The 24,268-nt window shown below is 38.7% G+C and overlaps 1 protein-coding gene across 4 annotated transcripts in view; it reads left to right on the plus strand.

Annotated features, from left to right (window-relative positions):
• Positions 1-24,268, plus strand: part of ARHGAP39 (Rho GTPase activating protein 39) — a 327,894-nt gene that overhangs the window by 241,976 nt on the left and 61,650 nt on the right. For all 4 annotated transcript variants that reach the window (XM_031947348.1, XM_031947350.1, XM_031947346.1 and 1 more), the window contains one exon: positions 14,520-15,933. In XM_031947348.1, the coding sequence (XP_031803208.1) occupies positions 14,520-15,933 (1,414 nt within the window). The remainder of the gene's footprint in view (positions 1-14,519; positions 15,934-24,268) is intronic.

Here is a 24,268-nt window from a genome sequence, read left to right on the forward strand (position 1 = left end):
AGATTTAGAAGGTGACACAGGCAAGTAGGACAGCTTCAAAACTAAGCTGTTGAACATATTATGTATTTTATAAGGGAAACAACTTGCATTAGCTAGGATTCATGATTTCATTTGCATTCGTTTTCTATTTATAAATAGGAATATCATGTTGGTGTTTGTCAACTTCAGAACAGGAAAAAATAAACATATTTTAAGGGTCAGGGAAAAAGCAATGATGTTGTCCTTGATAAAAATAAGAAATCAGGAACAGACATGATTTGGGGGAAAGAATGATTTCTGCTTTAGACATACTGAATTTGAAGTGCCAGTGGGACATTCATTTGTAAATATCTCATAGAGAGTTGGTCATGTGGGACTAGACTTCAGGAGACAGACCAAGCTGATTATATAGATCTGCAAGTCATTTGTATAAAGATTAACAATAAAACTCATATAAGCAAAAAAAAAAAAAAAAAAAAAGGAATATAGCAGTTCAATGGTAGTATCTTCACATGCCTATGAGTCTCTGAGATTTCACCTAGGAAAGTCATGGGATGTACTGTTCTATACATAGTCAGTGGAACTGATTGCCCCTTTCTTCAAGACCTCCCCATAGTTCACTTCTCCAGATATCCATGGGCTTTGGTGTTCTTTATTTGCCAAAAATTATAGAAATTATTATTATTATTAAATGCCATTGGCCTCTGTAAGGCATGTCCTTATGAGGAAGGTTTAATGGAGAACTTTGTCCAGTTTTGTTTTGCTGTATTTAGACTGAAGTTTCAGACCTGCTTGTCCTAGAACTCAGGCTGACCCTCTGCAAATCCAGAGATACTACCCTCTCCTATAATTCATGCCTGTAACTTTCCTGTAAGTGCTGATCCTTTGGAGATTAGACCTGTATTTAGCTACGTGGGGGGAGGGGGCTAGGATTTTTTTTCCCCCAACATCTTAGTTGTTTAAACATCAGTTTAATGTGGTAGTATTCAGTTTAGCAAGAACTTCTACCCAGTATATTCAGTTTAGCAAGAACTTCTACTCAGTATGAATATACATTTACAATTAGGTAAGGAACCTTTGCTTCCCGATTTAATTGGAAAGGGAGAGAAATTCGGTGACAAAATGATTCTGAAGTCTCAACTGGCTGCATTGTGCACATATAACAACCTAAATCTGTCTTTGTCTCTCTCTAAGCCCTGCCCTAACTCACTTCTCCATTCTTACTCTTTAAGGGTAGGATGATAATTATGGAAAGGGAAGAGTTGTATTTAGTCTAGCTTTGCATCATGCCCAGCATATGTAGTGGTCTTGCGCTGTTATATACATAGTAAAACCCAGCAAAGTTTTAATCAATTGAATTTTGCTAAGAAAAGTATCCATATCTTAAAGGAAAGAGCAAGGCATTGATTTCCCCAAATCCAAAACAGACTTAAAGTTAGCCTGTCTTTGAGTGAGCGAAGTCAGATTTGTAGTTGGCATCCTAATAGCAGCCCCAGGGTTTGGCCGTTTTTGCTGGCACATCCGGCCACCGATGATTAGGATGGACTCCCACGGGCTTCCATGTAGTGTTTTTTCTGCCAGCAGAAGAGAGTTAACTGTCTGTAAGGCCAGCATTTTCACCACCCACTTCTAGGGTCCATGTGGGTTCAGACCTTTCTTTGTTCATATTCATTGAATGTAGGGGCATTTCCATGAAGAGGAAAGCTGGGGGGGGAGGGGGGGAGGAGGGTAGGAAGTTTATCACTAGGCTCATTGATATCTAGTTGGATAGAAAATGTCCCAGAATTAGATGCTGCAGTTGTACTTTTGTTGGGTTACTGTCAATTGAAATCTAAGGATTTAGGGCCCCATGATAAAAAAAGAAATATTTTTAGAGGATTCAGATCCTGAGGAACAGCAAGTCCAGAAGATATTGAAAAAGAGGAAGTGAAGAGGGCAGACAGTAACTTATCACCAATTAGCAGGACCACAGTCAGCAAAGGGTAAATTCCCATGGGTTACAAGTCATCCAGAAGTTTTTATTTAGGGTTCATATCCTTGTCACTTGTGTGTACAGTCGAAATCTGATCATAAAATCATATAGTTTAGAGATAAAAGATCTTAGCAAGTATTTAACCCAAACTCCTCTTTTTACAGAGGAAGAAAAATTTGAGGCCCAGGGAGGTAATATCACTTCCAAAGCATGATCCCTCACTTGGTAAATTAGCAGAGCCAAGATTTTAAACCTAGGAACTCATGGCTCCAGAGCCAGTGTACTTTATCATTCACCATGGTGTCACCATCATACATACACTTGGCATATATACCAAGCCTTTATTGTGGCTGCTTCTAAATGAAGTGAGCCTGCTAATATTCTGATTACATTGACCAACCTTTTGAGCTTAAATTGGTGAAGAATGGTGATCATGTCCTGCAAACTGTTCCCTTGGTGCCCTTGTTAGAGAGAGAATTCTGACTCAGTGGAACCTGATTCATACCCTGTGGCCGAAGTAACCCGCTGCTTTAGATTTTGAGAAAAAAAGGCCGCATTCTGAAAAATAGCTCCTATATTTTGGTTTAAAAAACACAATTGTAATGCCTAGAAAAGTCTGTTGTGTTTGGCATTGGAATATTTAAAACTCTCATCTTCAGCCTAACAGTGAATTGTGTGATCTTGGGAAACCTTCCTAATTTTCTGCAAAGTTGGAATATCAAATGGAGGTAGTGATGCTCCTACTACCCATCTGACTATGAGGATAAAGATAATGCTTTGTGGGGTTTATGTGGTATTTTTGATAGCTTTGGAAAGAAATGCTCCACACAATCCAAAGGCCTCTCTTTCCCTGCATGGACCCTAAAGGTAGAATCATTATAGTTAATGGATGTACTGAACTTGAAGTAAGGAAGCCCTAGCAGACTTACTTAGCTATGTGATTCTGAACAAGTTAAATTACTTTTACCTCACTGAGCCTTCGTTTTTAAAGAGCTGTAAAAAGCACTTCGTGAATTTGCAGGGTTATTTGGAGGAGCTAATGAGTTAATAATGTATGTTAAATTGTTTTGTAAACTTTAAAATGCTATATGAATGCAAGTTGTTACTGTTAATACAGTATTATCTTATGAATGTTGGACTCTGAGTGCATCAGCAACACCAAACTTAGGGCAAGTTTGAACCATTTCCCTGAAGAAGTGAGAGGGAAGGAAAAAAGAGTTGGAATAACATGTGTTTTCTTTTTTGTGAATTTCCTTTTGTTATCAGAAGAAGAAGACTTTATTAATGACATTAATTAATTTTTGACTTTTCTTCTAGATCGTGATGGTGGAGTTCTCTTGCATGCTCCTTACATGATAACTTCATCTTTAAAATAGGATGACAGATACCTTAGAAATCATCTAATCCAACCCCATTTTGCAAGTGTAGAAATATTTTATAGGGATGGCAGTCCTCTCTTTACTAGAAGCAGAGCAACTGATAATTTCTTGATTTGTTAGTGATAATTTCATCCTTCCACAGTTGGAAGAACCAATTAAGGGATGTTCTATTCTGGATCTGGCTCTCACTTACAGGTAGTAACTGGTTACTTGGAATGGAAATGATGAGAACTTTAATGGAAGCAATCATTCCATATTAGAATTTGTGGTAGAAAAGGAGATCGAAATCTGAGAATAGTCTAATCCAAGGCTTTTTTAACTTTTTCCATTCAAGACCTCTTATCGCCCAAAAAATTTTTTCGTGACCCCAGTTATATATATATATATATATGTATACAAAACAAATATTTACTGATAATAAATCATAATTTAGAACTCATATGGGGTTACAACTCACTTAAGAAGCTTTAATCTAATATACTTGCTTGATTTTGGGAAAGCAAAAAGAGGACTCAGAGGAAAAATAGGTAGAATATCATGGACTAAAGGTCAGTTGCTCAAAATGAAATCCTGAAGATAAAGAGGAAAACAATTTCAATTAAGAGAGGAAAATGGTATTTGTCAAAAGAAAGCAATGTGGTTATATAGGGAATTCACAAACCAATGTAAATTTATAAAAAGAAATTATAAAAAATGAAGCAAGGACCAAATAACAGTGAATATAAATGTTGTATGGTTTTGTAAAAATAGCTTCAGGAATTCTAGAGCTTAGAATGGACTGAGACTGGTAAAGAAGTCTAAGAACAGCAATGAGGAGACTTTGGAGAGAGAAGCAGGCAATCGGAGTTAAATGACTTGCCCAGGGTTACATAGCTAGTAAGTGTCTGAGGCTGGACTTGAACTCAGGTCTTCTTGACTCCAGAAGCAGGTGCTCTATCTCCACCGTGCCACCTAGCTGTCCTAATAAGGAGACTTTCAGACCTATATTGGAGAAAAAGATTCAAAGAATAGATAGGATCTTTGCTGATTGTGAGTTGGATGTTGATAATTAATAGCATAGGAAATTCAGAGCTGCTCAAATGTTATTTTGTTTTTCTCTCCCAAGAAGAATGACCAACAGAAAGAGAACATCTACTAGCCTTTGATATAGTCCTCTGAACTAAATGAACTGCTTTGGGGGACCACAAGATTAGAGGACAAATAGAGTCATGATTTAAAAAAAAATAATCTTATAACTCTCCATTGATTTATGTATTGAGCTTGACTTAGATTCTGGTAAAGTGTCAAATAGATCATTAAATAGGTCGTTGGCAAATATTCAAAAAAAGTAGGCAGTGATTACAGAGGCAACATGGTGTTACTAAGACTAGTTAGACATCAAACTATCCAATTTATTTTTTAATTAGATTACTAAACTTATAAATTAAAAAATAGAATGGAAAAATATTTAATAATCTTACTTAGTTCAGTAATTACTTGGTACCGTACTAAAAACTGGGTATACAAACAGAAAAACAATACAATCCCTACTGACAAGGAAGCTCACATTTTTACTAGAGGTGACAACACATCAAGGAGAGGTTATATTCAGTTCATGACATTTGAAAAGCTAAGAAGTTCTTAGGCAGGCAAAATAGCTATATAGACAGCAGTCTTTAGGGAATAATGGCAGGGTAAATAGTTCACTGTCAAGGGGGAGAGAGTGAGTTCAAGTGGACTCTGGGACATCATCAGAGCTAAGTATGTGGGGGTCATTATCAAGCTGACAGTGGGTATGTTACATTAATGAGAGCTGAACAGTGGGACAGAAAATGTCGATTGGGAAAGAAATGTCTTATCTCCCCCCCACCTTACAGTCTCTTTTCTTCTGCTAGAAGGAGAAAGGGAAAAGAAGCCCCTCTGGGAGCTATGAAATATCATTTGTATAGATTTTAGCCAAGCTTTAGATAAAGTATCAGATCATTGCCAATCATCCTGACCTGTCTTACCCCTGGAATTAGATGACTCTAGAGGAGAGAATAAGGCTTGTGGTTTTGCTTAGCCCTGCATCATTTAGATCCAGTTGACTTGCAAGTCAAGATATCACTCTTGTGATGTCATTGGTTCTCTTCAAGAAAGAAGACTGACTCCTGTTCAGTAGACCAGGGACCTATATTTAAGCCATGGGCTGTTTTGTAATTATTTTTTTTACTCTGTTTTTCCCATTTTATTAATGACAAAAAGATAACACAGACTGAGAGGGTTAGCCAATCTGCTTGACATTTAGTCAAGATCCAAAAAATATTGTGATAGATTGAAGGATTACATTAGGGAAAATGTCAAGTTTTACACTTAAGTCCAGAAAAATAACTCATTTTAAAGATGCAGAACTAAGGCAAACAGAATTAAGTGTGCCCAGGGTCACATAGTTATTAAGTGTCTGAAACTGGATTTGAATTTATAAAAATGAATCTTCCTGATTATAAGTTCTGTGCTTTATCCATTATACTATTTAGTTGCTCCCATTAACTGATGGATACACTCTCAGTTTATAATTTTTGCTATCCCCAAAAAGAGCCTCTATATAAATGTTTTTCTACTTTCTTAGAGTTTATTTTTCTTAGAACTAATCCTTCCCTTAATTTATACTCTCAGTAATCTCTTTCCTTTCTCCCTTTTTCTCTTCCCCTCTTTTTTTCTTATAAAGTGAAATTTATTTCTGTACCTTACTTTATGTGTGTGTGAGTCTTTTCCCTTCCTTTGACCAGTTCAGATTTACCATCAGCAGGTTCAGTAGTCATCCACCTTCCTAGTTGTTTGCATAAAGTGCTGTTAGTATAACCTTTTTCCTAGCCTTTCTTTCCTTTATCTCTCCCTTTCTCCCTCTAGTGTATTTCTCTTTTCCTTTCTGTTAACATCATCAAGACATAGCAGAACCACTTTTGGGTCTTCTTATAATTAGACTCTGTGGCACCTGATGATGATAGAATTCAGAGGAGGTACACATATCATTTCCTCATATTCAAATGTAACCAGTTCAACCTTGTATATCCTTCATGATTGTTCACTCATTTGCTGGATCAAAGGCTGTGCACAGTTTGATTGCTCTTTGGGCATAGTTCCAAATTGCTCTACAGAATGGTTGGATCAGTTCACAACTTCTCCAAAAATGTATCAGTGTCCCAGTTTTCCCACATCCCCTCCAACATTTATCATTATCTCTCCCTGTCATCTTAGCCAATCTGACAGGTATAGTGGTACCTCAAAGTTGTCTTAATTTGCATTTTTCTAATAAATAGTGATTTAGAGTATTTTTTCATATGACTAGAAATTATTTTAATTTCTTCATCTGAAAATTGTCTGTTCAAATCCTTTGGCCATTTATCAATTAGAGAATAGCTTGTATTCTTATAAATTTGAGTCAGTTCTATATATATTTTAGAAATGAGGTCTTTATCAGAACCTTGAATGTTAAAAACAATTTTCTTTTCTGCTTCCCTTCTAATCTTCTCTGCATTGGTTTTGTTTGTACAAAAACTTTTTAATTTAACACAATCAAAATTATCCATTTTGTATTTCATAATGTGCTCTAGTTCTTCTTTGGCTACAAATTCATTCCTTCTCTACAGATCTGAGAGGTAGACTATCCTATGTTCTTCTAATTTGTTTATATTATCATTCTTTATATCTAAATCATGAACCCATTTCGACCTGATCTTGGTTTAGGGTGTTAGGTGTTGCTTATGAAACTATGCCTAATTTCTGTCATGCTACTTTCCAATTTTCTCAGCAGTTTTTGTCAGATAGTGAGTCCATTGTGTCTTGTGAACTTAACCTAATTCTACTGATTGACTGTTTTTTAGTCAGTACTACATGGTTTTGATTAGGTTTGGTATAGCTAGGACCACCTTCATTTGAATTTTTTTTCATTAATTCCCTTGAAATTCTTGACCTTTTGTTCTTCCAGATGGATTTTGTTGTTATTTTTTCTAGCTCTGTAAAATAATTTCTTTGCAGTTTGATTGGTATGGCACTGAATAAGTAGATTAATTTAGGTAGAATTGTCATTTTTATTATATTTGCTTGGCTTACCCATGAGCACTTGATATCCTTCTAATTGTTTAGCTCTGACTTTATTTTTGTGAAAAGTGTTTTGTAATTCCCTTTGTTTTATTTGGCAGGTAGACTCCCAGATAGTTTATATTATCTAGAGTTATTTTAAATGGAATTTCTCTTTCCTGCTAGACTTTTTTGGTAACATATAGAAATGCTGATGATTTTTGTGAATTTATTTTGTATCTTGCTGTTGTTTCTAGTAATTTTTCAGTTGATTCTCTAAGTATACCATCATATATATCGTCTACAAAGAGTGATAATTTTCCTCATTATCACATTTTTTACTGTACCATCCAGCTCTAACCCCTTGCATAGTTTTTTTTTTATATTAAACAGTATATAACATTGTAGAAAATGTACACTAAATTTTAATCCCAGTTCTATTATTTTCTCCTTGTGTGACCTTGACAACTCATTTAAGCTCTTTAGGCCTTAGTTGTCTTACCTGAAAAAATAAAAGATCCTGAGTAGATCATCTCTAAGGCTCTTAGATCTTTTAAGTTCACAACACAATACATCAAGCCCTAATTTGTAATACTGGTCAATTTCCAAAGTATAATAGTTTTCATCAGAAATTTAACAATAGGCCCAAGCATGTTAGAGCTATCTCCAGCATCACTGGTATAAATTGCTGGATAGGTTCTACATAACTCCTGTATTGAAGACCATTTAATAATCATCTTCTATTAGTTTTCTTCCGATAATCAAGAGGCACGTCCCTGTGGTCTTCATTTTGTAAGGAGGGTGATGTGGACAATTGAAGAAACAATCCAGGCAGCATTTTTTATATTCTATGGGGAAGTATTTGAAGGTTAATGTTATAGAGGCAGAATATGCTGAGGTTATAATGATTCCTATGTATGAATTATTAATCATGAAAAAAACTTATTGCAAATTCCAATTAGAAATAAAGTAGGTAGGCAGCAGATATGCCAGTGGAATGTCAGTTTCTATTCTGATATTGAAAATGTAATTCCTGAGGTCTATGATGAATCTTAGGTAGCTAAAATTGTAGAGATAGTTATATCTTTTTTTTTTTTCCATTCTGTAGTGTTCTTTGAATGGAGAAGCTACAGAGATCATTCAGCTATTCTTCTTGGTTATGATTGTTGTGCTTCAGTCCTTTTCAGTTTTGTCCAACTCTTTGTGACTTTCTTTGTATGTATGTTGTTGTTGTATCCTTTTTTTTTTTTTTTTTTGGAGAGGGGGGAGATGTTGGAATCGTTTTTCATTTTCTTCTCCAGCTCATTTTACAGATGAAGAAACTGAGGGAAATAGAATTAAGTGACCAGGGTCACACAGCTAGGAAGTGTCTGAGGTCACATTTGAAGTCAGGAAGGATGAGTTCCTTATTTCAGACCTGCCTCTCTGCACTATGGCGTCACCTGGCTTAACTACATTCCCTCAAGTACAGAAGCTATTAATTATAAGGAGTGTTCACTCAAGACAATGAAAAAACCCTTTATTTTCTGAGAAGTCACCCCATTTTGGTGCCTTATCTTGATGAGAGGTGAACCTAAGATTGATTTTTTTTTTTTTTTTGGAGTTCTTTGAAATTGATTTTTATTATTGGCTCTTATATGTTAAGTTTTCTTTTTAAGTTCAGATTTGGTTGATAGAAAGTCCTGAAAATCTGCAAGTTCATTGAATGTCCGTTTTTTCTCATTCAATATTATAGATACATTTGCTGGATATAACATTTTTGACTACAGGCCTAGTTCTTTTGATTGTCAGTAAATATGATTCCAGGACCCTGGGGTCTTTGGCTGCTGATAGTTCTGTACAATTTTAATTGTAGGCCCAGCATTGTTTTTTTCTTGTTTCTTGCAAAATTTTTTCTTTGATCTGGGAGTTTTGCAATTTGCCAATAATATTTCTATGTTTTTCACAAAGGATTTCATTGAGGTAATCAATGGATTTTTTTCTATTTCTCTTTTTCTCTCATTGAACCTAGGATTCTTAAGGAGTACAAGCTCTGGCAAGACCTTAGACTGGATGATTTTGAATATCAGTCTAGTGATAGATACTATGTACCTGTCCTTCAAGTATAAGCTTGATACTTCCTAAGGACTTGCTGAGAGAATTTTAAAGCATTGTGCCTGGCACATAAGTATTATATAAATGTTCGTTATTGTTTTTGTTGTTGCTGCTATTATTATTAGTCTCAAAGTGATAATTCTTTTAGACTATAAAACTTGTGGAAAACCATCTACAAAGGTATGGAAGGATTGCATTGATGGAAGAGATGTACCCACAGCAATAACACCATGAATCATTCAAGTATTTTGAATAGGAAGCTATCCCTTTCATTGACTTTTCAACCTAACTCACTTTAGCAAATATTTATTAAGCACTTCTTTGGTGCCCCAATGTACTTAAGGCTGAGAGGAATAGGAAAATGCAAAAGGATAATGAGCAATGTAAGGTCCTGAGTAATTCAGTGAATAGAGTACTGGGCTTGGAATCAGAAAGACTCTTCTTCCTATCTTCAGATCTGGCCTCAGACACTTATTAGCTGGAGGACTCTAAGCAAGTCACTTAATCCTGTTTGCCTCAGTTTCCTTATCTGTAAAATGAGCTGGAGAAAGAAATGGCAAACCAGTCTTAAGTATTTTTGCCAAGACTTGCCCAAATGAGGTCATGGAGAGTCAGACATGACTAAACAACAACAAATAATTGCTTTGCTCTCTGAGAATAAAAATGATCAGAATCTCCCATAGCATCTGAGAAACAAGGCTTTCCCTATTTGTTTTTTCTCCTTTCTTCTCCCCAGTCTCCTCCATCCTATCTATCACCTGCCTTAAAATCTTTCTATGTCTAGTCATTTTTAACTCAGGATCTTGAGTAGGAACAATTGTTTTTTTCTTGCTACTTAACAGTTTAAAAGGATCCCCCTATGTTGCGTCTCACATAGCCTATTCCTGGGCTAAGATAGAACTGATTCATGTAGCAGGTCCAATTCTGTCCTTGAAATAAGGAGAAAGAGATAATAGGAAAGTTCTAACACAGATGTAAATCAGGAATTAAAGTCCTTCAGCAAGTGTTCATTAAATTCACGCCCTGTGCTAAGTGTTGGGGATACAAAGAAAGGCAAAAAAGTCTCTGTTTTCAGAAGGCTCACAGTCTAATGGGGGAAACAACATATAAAAAATATTACCTTTTTGGGGGGGGGGGCTGAGGCAATTGGGGTTAAATGACTTGCCCAGGGTCACACAGCTAGGGAGTGTCTAAGTGTCTGAGCTCAAATTTGAACTCAGGTCCTCTTGACTTCAGGACTGATGCTCTATCCACTGCACCATCTAACTGCCCCAACATATAAAAAATTAGAGTAGATAGAGAAGGTACTTTCAGGGGGAGAGGATAGGGGCAAAAAACAAAATAAATATGTCTTCTTTTACATGAGAGTCCTTTAAATACTCAGGTCCCATCCTCACTGAATTCACAGTCTAAACAAGGAGTTTAAGTAATCCATGGAATGTTATCAGAGAATAGCAAAGAAATAAGGAGGCGGATCATTTTTAAATCAACAAAACAAAAAACCTTTACTGTATTTTTGGAAGTATTTCCAACCAATAAGACAACAAGACTTGAACCTCTTGTACCTTAATTAAGGAATTCACATATCTTCAGAAATCCCTTCTGAATCTGTTCTTCCATTATTCTGAGGTATTAGAGTCATTACTTTTAGTTATGGTGCATGTGAAACAAGAGGTAAAGAGCACAGGATCACAAATTAAGAATGTTCTGGAATGGACCATTATATAGTCCAGTACCTCATTTTACAGAAGAGGCTTAGAGAAAATAAATACTTCTTAAGTTGGTCTCTTTCACAGATGCAGGATAAAGTGAAGATCAGGATGCCCCCTTCCCCTTATTCTTTTCTTGTCGAACCCCTGGTCTAAGTAGCTACAGGTTTAAATGTCACGTACCTTCATCCTGGAACTACCAACTTCTGCAGAACTCCTGCTTCTTAGGCAGCTGAGACCATCATTGTCAGATTCTACAAGTCACCTCCTCTCCAAGGCAAAAAATCATTTTTTTTCCTGTCCCTGGTTCAAAATGACATCCCAGCTAGAAAGAGAGCTAGAATAAGCATTTAGTTCAAAGAAAGGAAAACCACTTTAATTCATTACCCTTTTATAGCTTTTGACATGAACTGTGTCACATTTGAAGCCGATGTTATTGAAATGAATTTGCTCTTTAAAATTCCACCAGAAGCATAAGATTTAGATCTGAAAGAATCATTTAACCTAAGTTAGCCCACATCCATTTCTTTTCATTTTACATATAAAGAAACAGAGCCCTAGAAAAGCAAAAGGATTTGCCCAAAGTCAAACAAGGATGAGCTGAAATTTGAATCAGCCAGATCCTCAGACTCCAAAATGTACCACTGTATTTGTTTAATTCCCTACTCTCTTATAATGTATTTCCTAGAAAGAAACATCTCTGAGGTGACCTATAGTTTAGAAACCAAGATCCTAATGCCAGTAGAGACTAAAGAGTCAAAGTGAACTGGTTCCTTCTTATTCAGATATGTATTGAACTAGATAACCTCCAATTTTCCCTTCTTGCTCTGAGGTTCTTTGTGTCTATGTTATTGCCTCTATTTAGCATCAACATTTACTTTGAGTTCCCCCCTCCCAATTTCTGGAAAATTGGAACTAATATTTGTGTGATCTTAAAGCATAATACAAATGGAAATTATTACTTTGAATCTTTGATCTAATTTGTACAATTGTTCTCTTTATCAGTGCAGATCACAGTCCCTTTGTCCTTTCTTCTCTTCTTGTGGCAATAATTATTACCATTGTTTATTGCCATAAATCCTCTAAAGAGGCTTTAACCAACATTTTAGAGGTCCTCCCTTTGGTTCTTTTAATATCACAGGGGTATCAATGCAACATAGCATTTATCCATCTGCATCCTTCACCTTTATTCAGTGACTGACCCACCTTATTTTCTGTTCTTACAAATCCTTGATGATTTCCCTTATGCCAGTCAGTCAGGGACAATGAATTAGTGCATAATGTGTGCCAACACTGCTGAATTCTGGGAATATAAAGAAAGTCCTCCCTTCTAAAAAGTTTACTCCCTCTTCTCAAGGAGCTTGTAGTCAAATGGGGGAAACAATATGAAAACAACTTTGTGCAAACAAAAAATATAGACAGGATAAATTAGGGCTAGTTTCGTTGATAAGGTACTAAGATTAAAATGAACTTCTTATAGAAGGTAGATCATTGGCTGAGATTTGAAGTAAGGCAAGAGGCAAAGCTGAGAAGGGGAAAACATTCCAAGCAGTCCAGGGGGACAACCAGTGAAAACAGTTAAAATCAGGAGAAAGACTGTTGTCTGCAAAGAATAATCAGGATGCAGGTGTGATTGACCTCTGCCAGCAGTGTTATTGTCATAGTTCTTCCATGGCATAATAGGTCCTTTCCTTTTCGTAGAATCCATCTATGAGACCATCTAATTCAGTGCTTTCATTTAACAGTTGAGGAAACGTAGGCCCAGAGAGGTTGTGATTTCCCCAGTATTACCCAATTAGTAACAGAGCCAGGATTTTGGAGCTAGATCCCCTGACTTAGTCTGGGTAAAGTGCTATTACCATCCATGCTAAATCAAAAAGTCTTTCCAGCCCTGTGAAGTTAAAGGGAATTTAGTCTTTCCTTTCCTTAGTTACTTGATATTCTGCAGCCTGATTTAGGTTTAAAGTGGGACAAAGAAGTTCCTATTTGGAAGCCAGTTTTACCTATTTCAAGTCAAACTCTGTCAGGTTTGGCCTTTTTTTTTTTTTTTTGTAAGGAGAAAATTCTAATAAAGTTTTGATTCAAAGTTTACATTGTCTGAATGGGAATATAAAACTTTTTATCATCCAGAATCTATGTCTGGAGCTCTTTGTGAGTCTGTGATAGGAGTTTATGTAAAAAAGAGCCCAGAATTGATTTCCTAAAGCTGAAATATAGCATTTTACAAAAGTTCTCATCTTGTCCTCTTCTTTCCTTTTGTTATCAGTGAGAGATATTTGTAAATCCCTTAGCATAAGACCTAGCACAGAATAGGCTTTGTCCAAACAAGCCCAAGACTGGAATGGATCAGGGGTGTCAAACTCAAATAGAAAGGATCTCTGAAAGTCTCTAGTGACTTAGAAAACCATTACCTCAGCTCTTCCAGTATTCTGTCACCTTTAACTCAAAGAGTCAAGACTGTTATATCCAAATTTTGCAGGACTTAGGAAGTCCTTTCCACATGTCAGCATCAGAAAAGATAATTCTGTGTGAAGAATAGTAATCACACTGTGGGAAAAGACCTAGACAGGGGGCATCCTGAATGAAAAATGAATGAACGAATGAATGAATGAAACAAGCATGTATTAAGTTTTATCACAGGCATGGTGCTGAGTCTTGGGGATACAAAAAAAAGTGACATAGCACTTCAGTAACAGCATTGATTTCATTATTATTCTAGAGTAAAAAGTGAAAGGAAGTGGAGAAAAAGCATACCTGTTGAGACCAGGCAAATGGTTAGAAGTGATGAGGTAATCTGAGGACAGCATGACCCAGAGCTGGATTACCACTAATAGGCAGCTCAGCTTCTCCAGACCGTGGTCTCTGAAAGTCTGGGTTAGAATATGTGGTAGCATGGGATCAGTGGCAAAATGATCAAGATAAATCCTGGAACAGAGACTATTCTAGATGGACCTTTACTCAGTAATCTTTGCCTGGCACATATCTTAGAGCACTGTATCTGGACTGTGACATTCTGCCTACTACCATGTATCTGTATATGTGCCTTAGCCTCCCTATTAGGTTTTATATCCTTGAGAATAGCATGTTGCACATAGCAAGGATATAATAAATAAATCCAAATTATTTTAGATTTTAATTCCAAGGATGAAATTGGGGGGAAGAAGGGAGGTTGCCTTATTAGTTTTTTACATTTGGTTCCTATTTGTTGCTGTTATTCATAAAAGGAAACACTGGGGCTGCAAAGGACAAATAAATGCTTATTGTTGTGAGTGTAAAGCTATAGATCAGCTTCTAAAAGGGATTATTTGCTCTTTTGGCTAACCCTGTGTTTCTCTTTTTCTTACCTAGGACCTCATCCTTGCGTTGGAACACAGGGACCAAAGAACGGATGCTCATCAAGGTGACAGATAGGGAGCCAAGCTTCCTTATGCACCAGGGAAATGACTACCCTACAGACAACCAGCCAGGGCCCCGTTCCCGGAGGCCTTCAGGTGGTCAGCAGTCCCCCAATCTACAAACCTTTGCACCAGAGCCTGACAACTCAGTCTTCTTCCCTGAGAGGAAGCCGTCACCCTTCTTGAAGAGGGCCGAGCATGTTGGTAGTTGCTCCCCTCTGCTGGGTCGTGGAGACCGTGACTCTTTCTGCTCCCCTCTCCAATCCCAGCACCGAAAGCACTCAAGTGAATCACAGCCATCTTCACCCCGCTATGCCTATGAGCCACCCCTCTATGAGGAGCCCCCCATGGAATACCAAGCCCCCATCTATGATGAGCCCCCCATTGATATGCAGTATGAAGCAAGTGGCAGCTACAAGGCAGGTTCCCCACAGAAATCACCCATTCGAAAGCCCCACCCCTTCCTGCAGTCACCCAAGCAGACATCCAACTCCCCCTATCAGCAGTTGGTGCTCACCAAACAAAAATGTACTGACCGCTTCATGAGCCTGGAGTATAGCCCTGCAGGCAAAGAGTATGTCCGGCAGCTGGTCTATGTGGAACAGTCTGGCTCCAGCCCCAAGCTCAAAGCAGGCTTGCACCACAAGTACTCCCCAAATCCCATTGGGGGCTCCTACTCCCTACAGCATAGCCCCTGCCTTGTAAGAGATCAGCGTCTAGAAATTAAGTCAGGAGACTACAGCAGCATGGAAGGGTCTGACTTCAGGCATGGGCAACCCATTTCCCAGCTTCCTCATGGGGAGGACTCCATGTCCTGGTCCAGCCAACAGGACACTATGTCTTCGACAGGCTACTCCCCTGGTACTAGAAAGAGAAAAAGCAGGAAGCCTTCTCTTTCACAAGACCCAAACACTTCCTCAACTGATGGCTCAGGGGATCGGGACCTCCTAAGTGAGCAGCTGGGGAGTGAAGACCGACCTTTGTCGGGCCCTAGCCGCCCTCAGATGAGTCGCACAGAGAGCAAGTCAGTGGAGGCAGATATGGTGCGGGGCTTCCCCGAGCCCTTCCTGGCACAAGCACGGCTGGCCTGGGAGGCCCAGCAGGCTCACTACCACATGAAGCAGCGCAGCAGTTGGGACTCCCAGAAAGATGGCTCTGGCTATGAGAGTGATGGAGCCCTGCCCCTCCCCATGCCCGGACCTGTCGTGCGTGCATTCAGTGAGGACGAGGCTTTGGCACAGCAGGAAAACAAGCACTGGAAAAGAAACACTTTTGAAAAGCTGGGATTCCCACAGATCCTCTTGGAGAAAAGTGTCTCTGTTCAGACCAACCTGGCCTCCCCAGAGCCGTACTTACATCCATCTCAGGTAATCCTCCCAAGTAGGCCAAGGGAGGGGAGGGCAGAAGAGAGTAGGGAGAGTATGCCACCCCATGTGGGCCAGCTGCCCTGCCTTTAAGAGGTGCTCTCTACCTTACTCTGGGCTGAGCAAACCCTGGAAGGAGATCCCAGGAGCAATGGTTTGCTATCTATTTCCTATTCAGTGTGGCATTGTCACTGCTTAATCGTGGTCTGAATTCACCTTGTACTTCCCAAAACTGTGTCACAGGAGAATAAGTTCTGGCAGGTGCCACCAAATTAGAGTCACCTTAGGAAAGTCCTGGCGATAGATTGACTGTTGTCCAGAGACCAGCCTAAAGTTGGAGAGAATCATCACCAGAAAGAAGGGAGTTTACAAGGTGATGAAATTTTTTTAAATCCACAGTATTTAACAATAACTGTCTCATGACTCAAAGAGACACTATAACCACAGGCTCTTGGAGTCATACATGAGGTTATGTTGTCTATCAGCCTTCCAGGGTCAGGAAACAATAGCCAGAAACCAGACCCCCAACCCCACAAAAAAGTTTAGCATCCACACTATGACGCTGGCCATGGTGGATACTCATGGTGAAATGGAAAGAGCACTGTATTTGATGTCCAAGCACCTCACTTTGAATATTGACAGTCTGCTAAGAACTTCTCTAACTGTATTGTTCTCTGTTTTGGTTTTCTTGGGGTTCTCTGGGCAGCCTTCTTTTCAGTTCAGCAATCACCACACGAGTAGCCAAGGGTTAAAGTCCAAATCCTTTATTGTCTCTTTCAAATTCTTGTCTCCTTTCCTGGGGCCCAGTTAGTTTTCTTAGAGGCCTATCTCTTTCCTTAGTTCTGAGAGCTTGAGCTCCTGCTTGCCAGTCTTTTGTCTTCTTTGCCTCTGTCAGCTTCTCTTCTGTGGCTCTCAGTCCCTCCTTATATGTTCCACACTGAGAATAACCAATCATTATATCACTAGGAAACCATTATTTGTTGTAGGATTAAATCAGTGCTAAACTAGATTTAACCATTGTCTCCTCAATTCTACTTAGCACCTTGTTTCAAGTTCTGGCTCATGACATTTCCCGCTTTCTTTTGTTTTTAGAACATAGGTGGTCATGACCACCCTGACTTCTCAAGGAGGTGAGAACCCCCAAAAAGAAGGTGATCACGCCTTCTCTGATTGCTCAAAAAAGGGGTGAAAACACCATAAAAGGAGGTGATCACGCCTTCCCTGATGCCTTAGGAAGGGAAGATGAAAACACCAAAGGAAATGGGAAATCAAATCAGATTAGTGGGTTTCTGAAGGGGCTCATTTGAAACAGGTATACATAAATCCCATCAACATGGGAGGTATTATACATAATTACATAAATTACATAAGCACATAGTAGTAGCATAAGCTAGTAGTGATGTAACAAATAACATGAATCAACATGAGGAATTATACATGTCCATAAGTCCTAGAAATAATCCAAAACCAATCTATTGTCCATTATTTCACATATGTAGGGAATCCAATGATTTCTGCAAGTTTTGAAATCCTGCAATAGTCTCATCATGTATCAAGGAATCCAATGATTCCTGCTGGTTTTGAGGTTCTGCAACAGTACATTATCAGCCATGCTCTTTCAGAGTCAGATGTTTCTTAGGTCTTCTCCTTTGTTTTGAGATTTTTTTCTTTTTCTGTCTCTCTCTGATGGACAAGGCAAATACAGCTCTTTGGCATCCATCTGATTCTTTATCCATCTGTAGAGATACAAGCAAACCCTCTCTCCCAAGCAGTTAACCTATCTGGTCCCTTCTATTTACCACTTTCTAAATCTCTTCTCATCACCTGGTAATTACATTGGAGCTGCTTGCACTGGACACTGCCCTTCTATTGGGTTAAAAAAACCTGTATTCTCCCCAATTATAATCCCTTTCTGCTGATTGCTTTTCTGCTGATTGATCATGTAATCCCTTTTTGCCATGTGATTGCCTTTTGGCTGATTGAGCATGTCTTAATATTGAATTTCTAAAGACTATCTGGGTGTAACCTTAGCTGCCATCATGCCCCACATGAGCTGAAACTGGGCCCTGCTTCTCATTTCCCTGGGTCAGTCTACATTCTGAGGCCCAGTGGAAGCCCTTGTAGCATTTTGGACATAGGGTTTTAGGTCTTCTCTCACCCTGTCTTCTCACTTTATCTCTATATATACACTGACCTCTCAGATGTCCTATTTTTCCACACGGAAAGCATCGACGAGTTTCTCTAGAAGTCCCTTCCCAAGAAGGACCCTGTCTTCCCATGTTCATCATAGTCTGGGTATAATAAGCACTTGTGCCCATTGTAGCACAGCATCTTATGATCTCCTCTAAGGGAATATCTTTGTGTAGTCCCCATATAATTCTTCTGCATACCTCATTAACATTTTCTTTAGCCAGTTGTCTGATCATTATTCTTGTAGCTGCGTTTTCTCCAGTGGTTCTTGTGACAGTTGTTTGCAAACATCCCACAAAATCCACAAAGGGTTCATTGGGACCTTGCTCTATTTTTGTGAAGGCTTCCCCTCTATCTTTTCCTGGGAGGATGCCCCAAGCTTTTATTGCAACAGCAGCAATTTGCTCATCCACTGTTATAGGGTAATTAATTTGTGCTGAATTCTCTGCATACTGACTTTCACCTGCTAGTTGGTCAAAGGTGATTTGTATATTAACTCCAGTTTGCCTATTTCATTGGGCTTTGTATCCTGTATAATTCACTATATTCCGAAAGCCACAAGTTTTATCCAGGTTCTAAACATGTTCTTGCTATAGATTTCATAATTCAGGGGTTAAGGTTTCATAAGTCACATTCTCTAGTAACATCTTAACATAAGACGATGTAGGCCCATAAAGAGTGCAACCCTTTTTCAAATCCTTGATTTTTTCCAAATCAAAAGGAGTGTATCTTCTCCTTTATTGACCTGAAGAGTCAAGCTCTTCAATCGCAGAGTATGCATTATTTTTATATCAGATATATCCTGTCCTTCTTTCTTAGCCTTAACCAGTACCTTTTGTCATCTTGTCATAGGCTGCTTCATAGGTGGTGCTGATTGTGTCACTGCCTCTCCCCCTCCTCCTTCTCCCTCCACCCATGAAGGGTTAATTGAGGGGGAAAGGTCATGAGATGAGGAATGCCCTAATGGCTTCTGCTGTGAAGCACCACACTCAGAATTGTACTTAACTCCTTTTTTGTCTAATTGTTCATCCTTTTCACCTAGTTTATCAGTTTCCTCTCCCTCTTCCACTTTCTTCTTTTTCCTTATTCTATAACTTATATAATTTCCTAAAGCCAATTGTATTGTTATATGTATAAAGTGTTTCTTTGGAAATTGAATCAGGTCCATTATCATTGTAGTATTCACATACTTGTTCTCATACTAATTTCTACTCATCTAGATCTAATTCTTTTCCCTTAGAGAACCAAGGAGATGTGTACTATACTGTTTCTAAAAGTTCAATGATCTACTCCCTAGTTACAATTAACCAGGCTTTCAACAAATTTTACTTGCGGTGGAGAAATCTTTCTAAACATTTGTCCCATTTTAACTGGAATACTACTTTAGTCTTTTACAAAGTTTCCTTCTTGTACTCACCCTAATTTCACAAATATAAGTTCTTAGTCCCACATTCAGATGCCAAAATGTAATGTTCTCTGTTGAAGTTTTCTTGGGGTCCCTGGGCAACCTTCTTTTCAGTTCAGTAATCAATCACCACACAATAGCCAAAGGTTAAAGTCCAGATCCCTTATTGTCTCTTTCAAATTCTTATCTTCTTTCCTGGGGCCCGGTTAGCTTTCTTAGAAGCCTCTCTCTTCCTGGTTCCTAGAGCTTGAGCGCCTACCACCAGTCCTTTGTCTTCTCTGCCTCTGCCAGCTTCTCTTCTGTGGCTCTCAGTCCCTGCTTATATGTTCCACACTGAGTACACACCAATCATTGTATCACTAGGAAGCCATTATTTGTTGTAGGATTAAATCGCTGCTAAACTAGATTTAACCACTGTTTCCTCAATTCCACTTAGTACCTTGTTTCAAGTTCTGCCCCTAACCAAGTGACTTCCCTCTTACTTCAGAAATTAATAATGCAGGTCGTGATGTTGAGGAGCACCCATAAGTGCAAATCATTGCATCAGAGGGCTCTCCATTAGCCTCAAGTATCCTTCCACTCCCTTAAACCTCATCATCAGTACAGAAAAATGATTCTAAAGTCAGCACCCCATTCAATGCAGGATCTATTTAGACACTAGATAAAATATTTATTAAGCCCTTATGTTCCAGACGCTGTACAAAGTGCTAGTAATAGAAATACAAGCAAGAAAAAAGTTTTCTTCCCTCAAGAATCTTACATTCTAAGAAAACATAAAAAGAACTGAAAAGGAATAGGGGAGAAGAGCATTTATGTGAGAGATTAATTTGGAATACCAGCAGCTAAACTGACTTAAGAGGGGTCTGACATGGGGATTTCTTCAAACTCAGGTTCTGAAAGAAGAGACCATAGAAAGCTCCTTGGGTAGAGCAAGAACATAGTCTGGGGAGTCAGGAGCTAAGCCAGGATAGAGTTTTACTTTTTCTAACCTCTGTCTTCCTCATTTTTCTCAACTGTAAAATGGGGATAATGATAGCACCAACCTCCCACTATTGTGGTGCAGGTCAAATAAGGTAGCAATAAAGCATTTAGTATAGTACCTGCTATTTAGGAAATACTTCTTTCCTCAAAGGAAAGCCCTCCTTCACAAGAAAATAGAAAGCTATTTCTTTAACATAAAGAGTTCGATTGCCTGTTTATGGCAGAGACCAGCTTCGTTTTTCAGACATGAGCAGAAAAAGTAAAGAAGACTGGTCTCAGCTGCTTGCTCAGCCATAGACCAGAGCTGCCCTCTGACTTAACTTGAGTCATTTAACCTTTTAGCACTGAATTTCTACCCCTATGGTCTCCTCTGACCTTTTTTTAGCTATTGTATTCAAGCCCTTTAGATGAAAGGCAAAGCATTGTACCAGCTCTGGCCAGAAGCCATCACTGCTGCACTCTGCCTTAGGGAATTGTGAGTCTTCTGAGGGAACCAGCTGAATCTCTCAAGTTCTTCTTCTCTTGGCCCAAGCCCAGTTCAGAAGGATGAGCTTTTCTTGCCTCCTGCCCATCTGTGTTCACTTTCCCCACAGCTTCCTAGCAGGAGTTTCCTAGCAGGTATCTTTCCTGGATATTCAGGAATACCTAAGAATTCGGTATAAAGGCAGGGGTGTATGTTTTCCCCCAACTTATTTGTCTTCTCCTAGCATGAACTACGGCCTACTTTCTCTTATTTTCCATCCTGCCTAGACAGCTCTCTAATGTGTCTTGTGTTTCCCATATCAGAGCCTTTGCTCACACTGTTCCTTATGAACTTACTCCTCTTTGTTTGTTCAATGCCTAAACGACCTTGAAGATAGACTGAAATGCTCCTTCTTCCACAGAGACTTCCCTAGTACTCTCATTCATAACAGCCTTCCCCTTCAGATGTTGCAAAACATCTTTTTCATCTATCTTATATACTTATGTAATATTCTGCATTATATCTAGCTGTAGTCCTGTCTTTCTCTACCCCTTCTCTTCAGGCATGGATAGTCTTATCTAAACTTTGTGTCCTCTTTATGCAGTGATGGGCATCTATAGTGAATACTTAATAAGTCTTTATTGAATGAATCTGGAGAACTTGATCTGGTCTCTAAGGTAGCATAGTGGAAGAGCAATCACAAGTTACTCTGAATTTCAGCATATTCATTTATAAAATTAGAAAGGTAGATTAGATTGTCTCTTACATCCCTTCCTATATCCTGAAAGGGCTGAAACTCTTTAAAAGGTGTACTTGAATCAGACAATGAGCACTTAAGGCTAATTACCTATCTGATGTGAGATAATGACTCTATTAGCATATGTTTGGATAAATGGCCCTTCTCACTATTGGTGCTGGTTCAATGTTTGATGTTAAGATAATGGTAGGCTAGGATTATGTAGAGCTTTTAGATAACACAGTAGAAAAAGTATTTGAAATTCCAATCACAATGTTTATATGAGGAAATACAAACATCTCCAAGGGAGCTGAGGAAGTGTGGGCCTAAAGTCCACTGGTAGGACCCAAAAGGGAAACAAACTGACTTGTGGTCAAACCTGGAGCTTCCTCCTGCCAGATGTCACATGGGTTTGAACAGATGAGAACATTTCTAGATAAGGCAGTTCAGCACTCTCATAGTTTTTGAATTCTGGTCTGGACTCTTATAGGAAAAGGGGCAGGCATAAGGAGGGAGGTTGGTAACGAATTATTTCCACGCCCTGAGGAGCTTCCTGGAGTATGGCCCATATTGGTAAGGACACTTTGTTCTCTAGATCTGAGAAACACTTCCAGAAGCAAGGCCTGTACCAGTGTGAATGCCCTGCATTGTAAAGCCCTCAGGGAGTGAGGCTTTCATCAGTATGAACACACTCCATTGTATAGCCCCCAGAGCTTTCTGGCAATTGGGCCTGTGCCATTGTGAACACTCTGCAGCCCTGGGGAGCCTTCTGGGAGTGGACCCCACAAGAATGTAAGGATGTGAATGCTCTGTATTGTGAAATCCTGAAGAATCTTTTACAGCATCAACTAGCTCAGCCTGTGGAAATAAGGTCCGTTCAGTATGGATACTCTGCATTTCTGCATTCTCAGGTTGTTATAACTTTTTGTTCAATAGGACCTGCTGCTTCCAAGGTGAGCATTTAGTTTGGGGGAGGGTTCAGGGAGCAAAGATGGGTAATTGGTCTCTTTCTATAATCTTGAATTCTTGGCCCAACGGCTGATGTGTCTCATGAAAGATGCAGAACATTTCCCTTGCTCTCTGATTTACTGCCTAATGAGAAAGGGTGGAATAAGTTTTTTACAGACTGCCCCGCAGCTTTCCAGTGGTGGTGCTGACTCAAGAATAGTAGATCTCTTCTTTTTGGGGCATCCTCTTTGCTCTTCTTCAGCTCCCCTTCATTTATTTCCCTTTTGCAGTTTCCCTGTTACATGTCCATAGCACAGACTACTCCATATACAGAACCAAAGCAGTTTACTGATTTCATGCTCCTTTAGCTTTCAGTGGGTAACATGGCTGATCTTGACACTGGGCCTCCATATCAGAAGCCAGAAATTTTCCCAGAATCAAGATACCCTTTCTCAATTATATCAACAGAAGAATAATTTGATTAAAAATTAATGCTTTATTGCTCTGAATTAGACATATGATTGTAAGGTCATTCTCTCCTGGGGGTAAGAGAAGGAAAAGATGATTTTAAGATATATATGGAGTCTTTCTTGGTGGCCTTATTCCCCCCTCCCTCCTTACTTATTTGGATAAAGAACAAAGTCATAGTGTCATATAAAGAGAATTTGAAATCTTAATACCTGGATTTGAATCTTAGCTTTGTGACACTAGACGAATCATTTTCCCTCTCTAGGCTTCATGTTCCTCATCTATAAAATGAAAGGGTTGAATTAGATCAGAACTTCTTCAGTCTTTTGAAGCCTTTGGTCTCCTCATTGTAATGGTTTTAAATGCATATAGTGAAATACATAGAATTAGAAAGAAAACCAATTCTATTGAAATAACAATATATAAAAAATATGTATTTTAAAAAACACTATGTTCATGGATCTCTGCTTAAGAACTATTGAACTAGATTAATTCTAAAGTCCCTTTAGTTTTAATTGAGCTCTGACTGCTTATTTTCCATGTTATTTGAGAAGAAAACTTTCTCAAAAGGTCTGGATTGCTGGCAAGAGCTGCCTTGTCAAAAGTCTGTCTCCTCTCTTTCCCCTCAAGTTTCATTTTTTTCCCCTTGTAGGTGGTACAGAGTATTAAGCTCATGCTTGCCTCTGGCATTTTGAATGCCCTGGATTGTCAGTGAGGCCGTTGGTCCCTGAACAGCAACTGATAGCAGCAAATGTAAATAGAACTGTCAGGTGGAAAGCAGAAAAGCCAACACTTGGATGACAGATGCATTATTAATGGCCCAACAGTGGGGCCTTGTTTTTAATATCCTTACTTGCTTATATAATAGCATTTATGACCCAAAAATTTAACACTCTTGAAATCAGAATGGGCTAAATACAAAGTAGTGACTTTCATAAGGCACCAGAGAAATATTAAAACAAAATCAAAAACTTACAAGTGTAAAATATATTCCATCAACAAGTAACTTAGAAAAAAGAGCTAAAAATTATAATCTCCCCCCCCCCCCCCCAAAAAAAAAAGCCTGGATACTACACATTCAAGAAATCATAACCAAGAAATGCTCAGATCTATGAGAACTAAAGGTTCAAGAGAAAATACAAACAAT

Source organism: Sarcophilus harrisii, chromosome 1 (genome assembly GCF_902635505.1).
Source record: "Sarcophilus harrisii chromosome 1, mSarHar1.11, whole genome shotgun sequence".
NCBI lineage: Eukaryota > Metazoa > Chordata > Mammalia > Dasyuromorphia > Dasyuridae > Sarcophilus > Sarcophilus harrisii.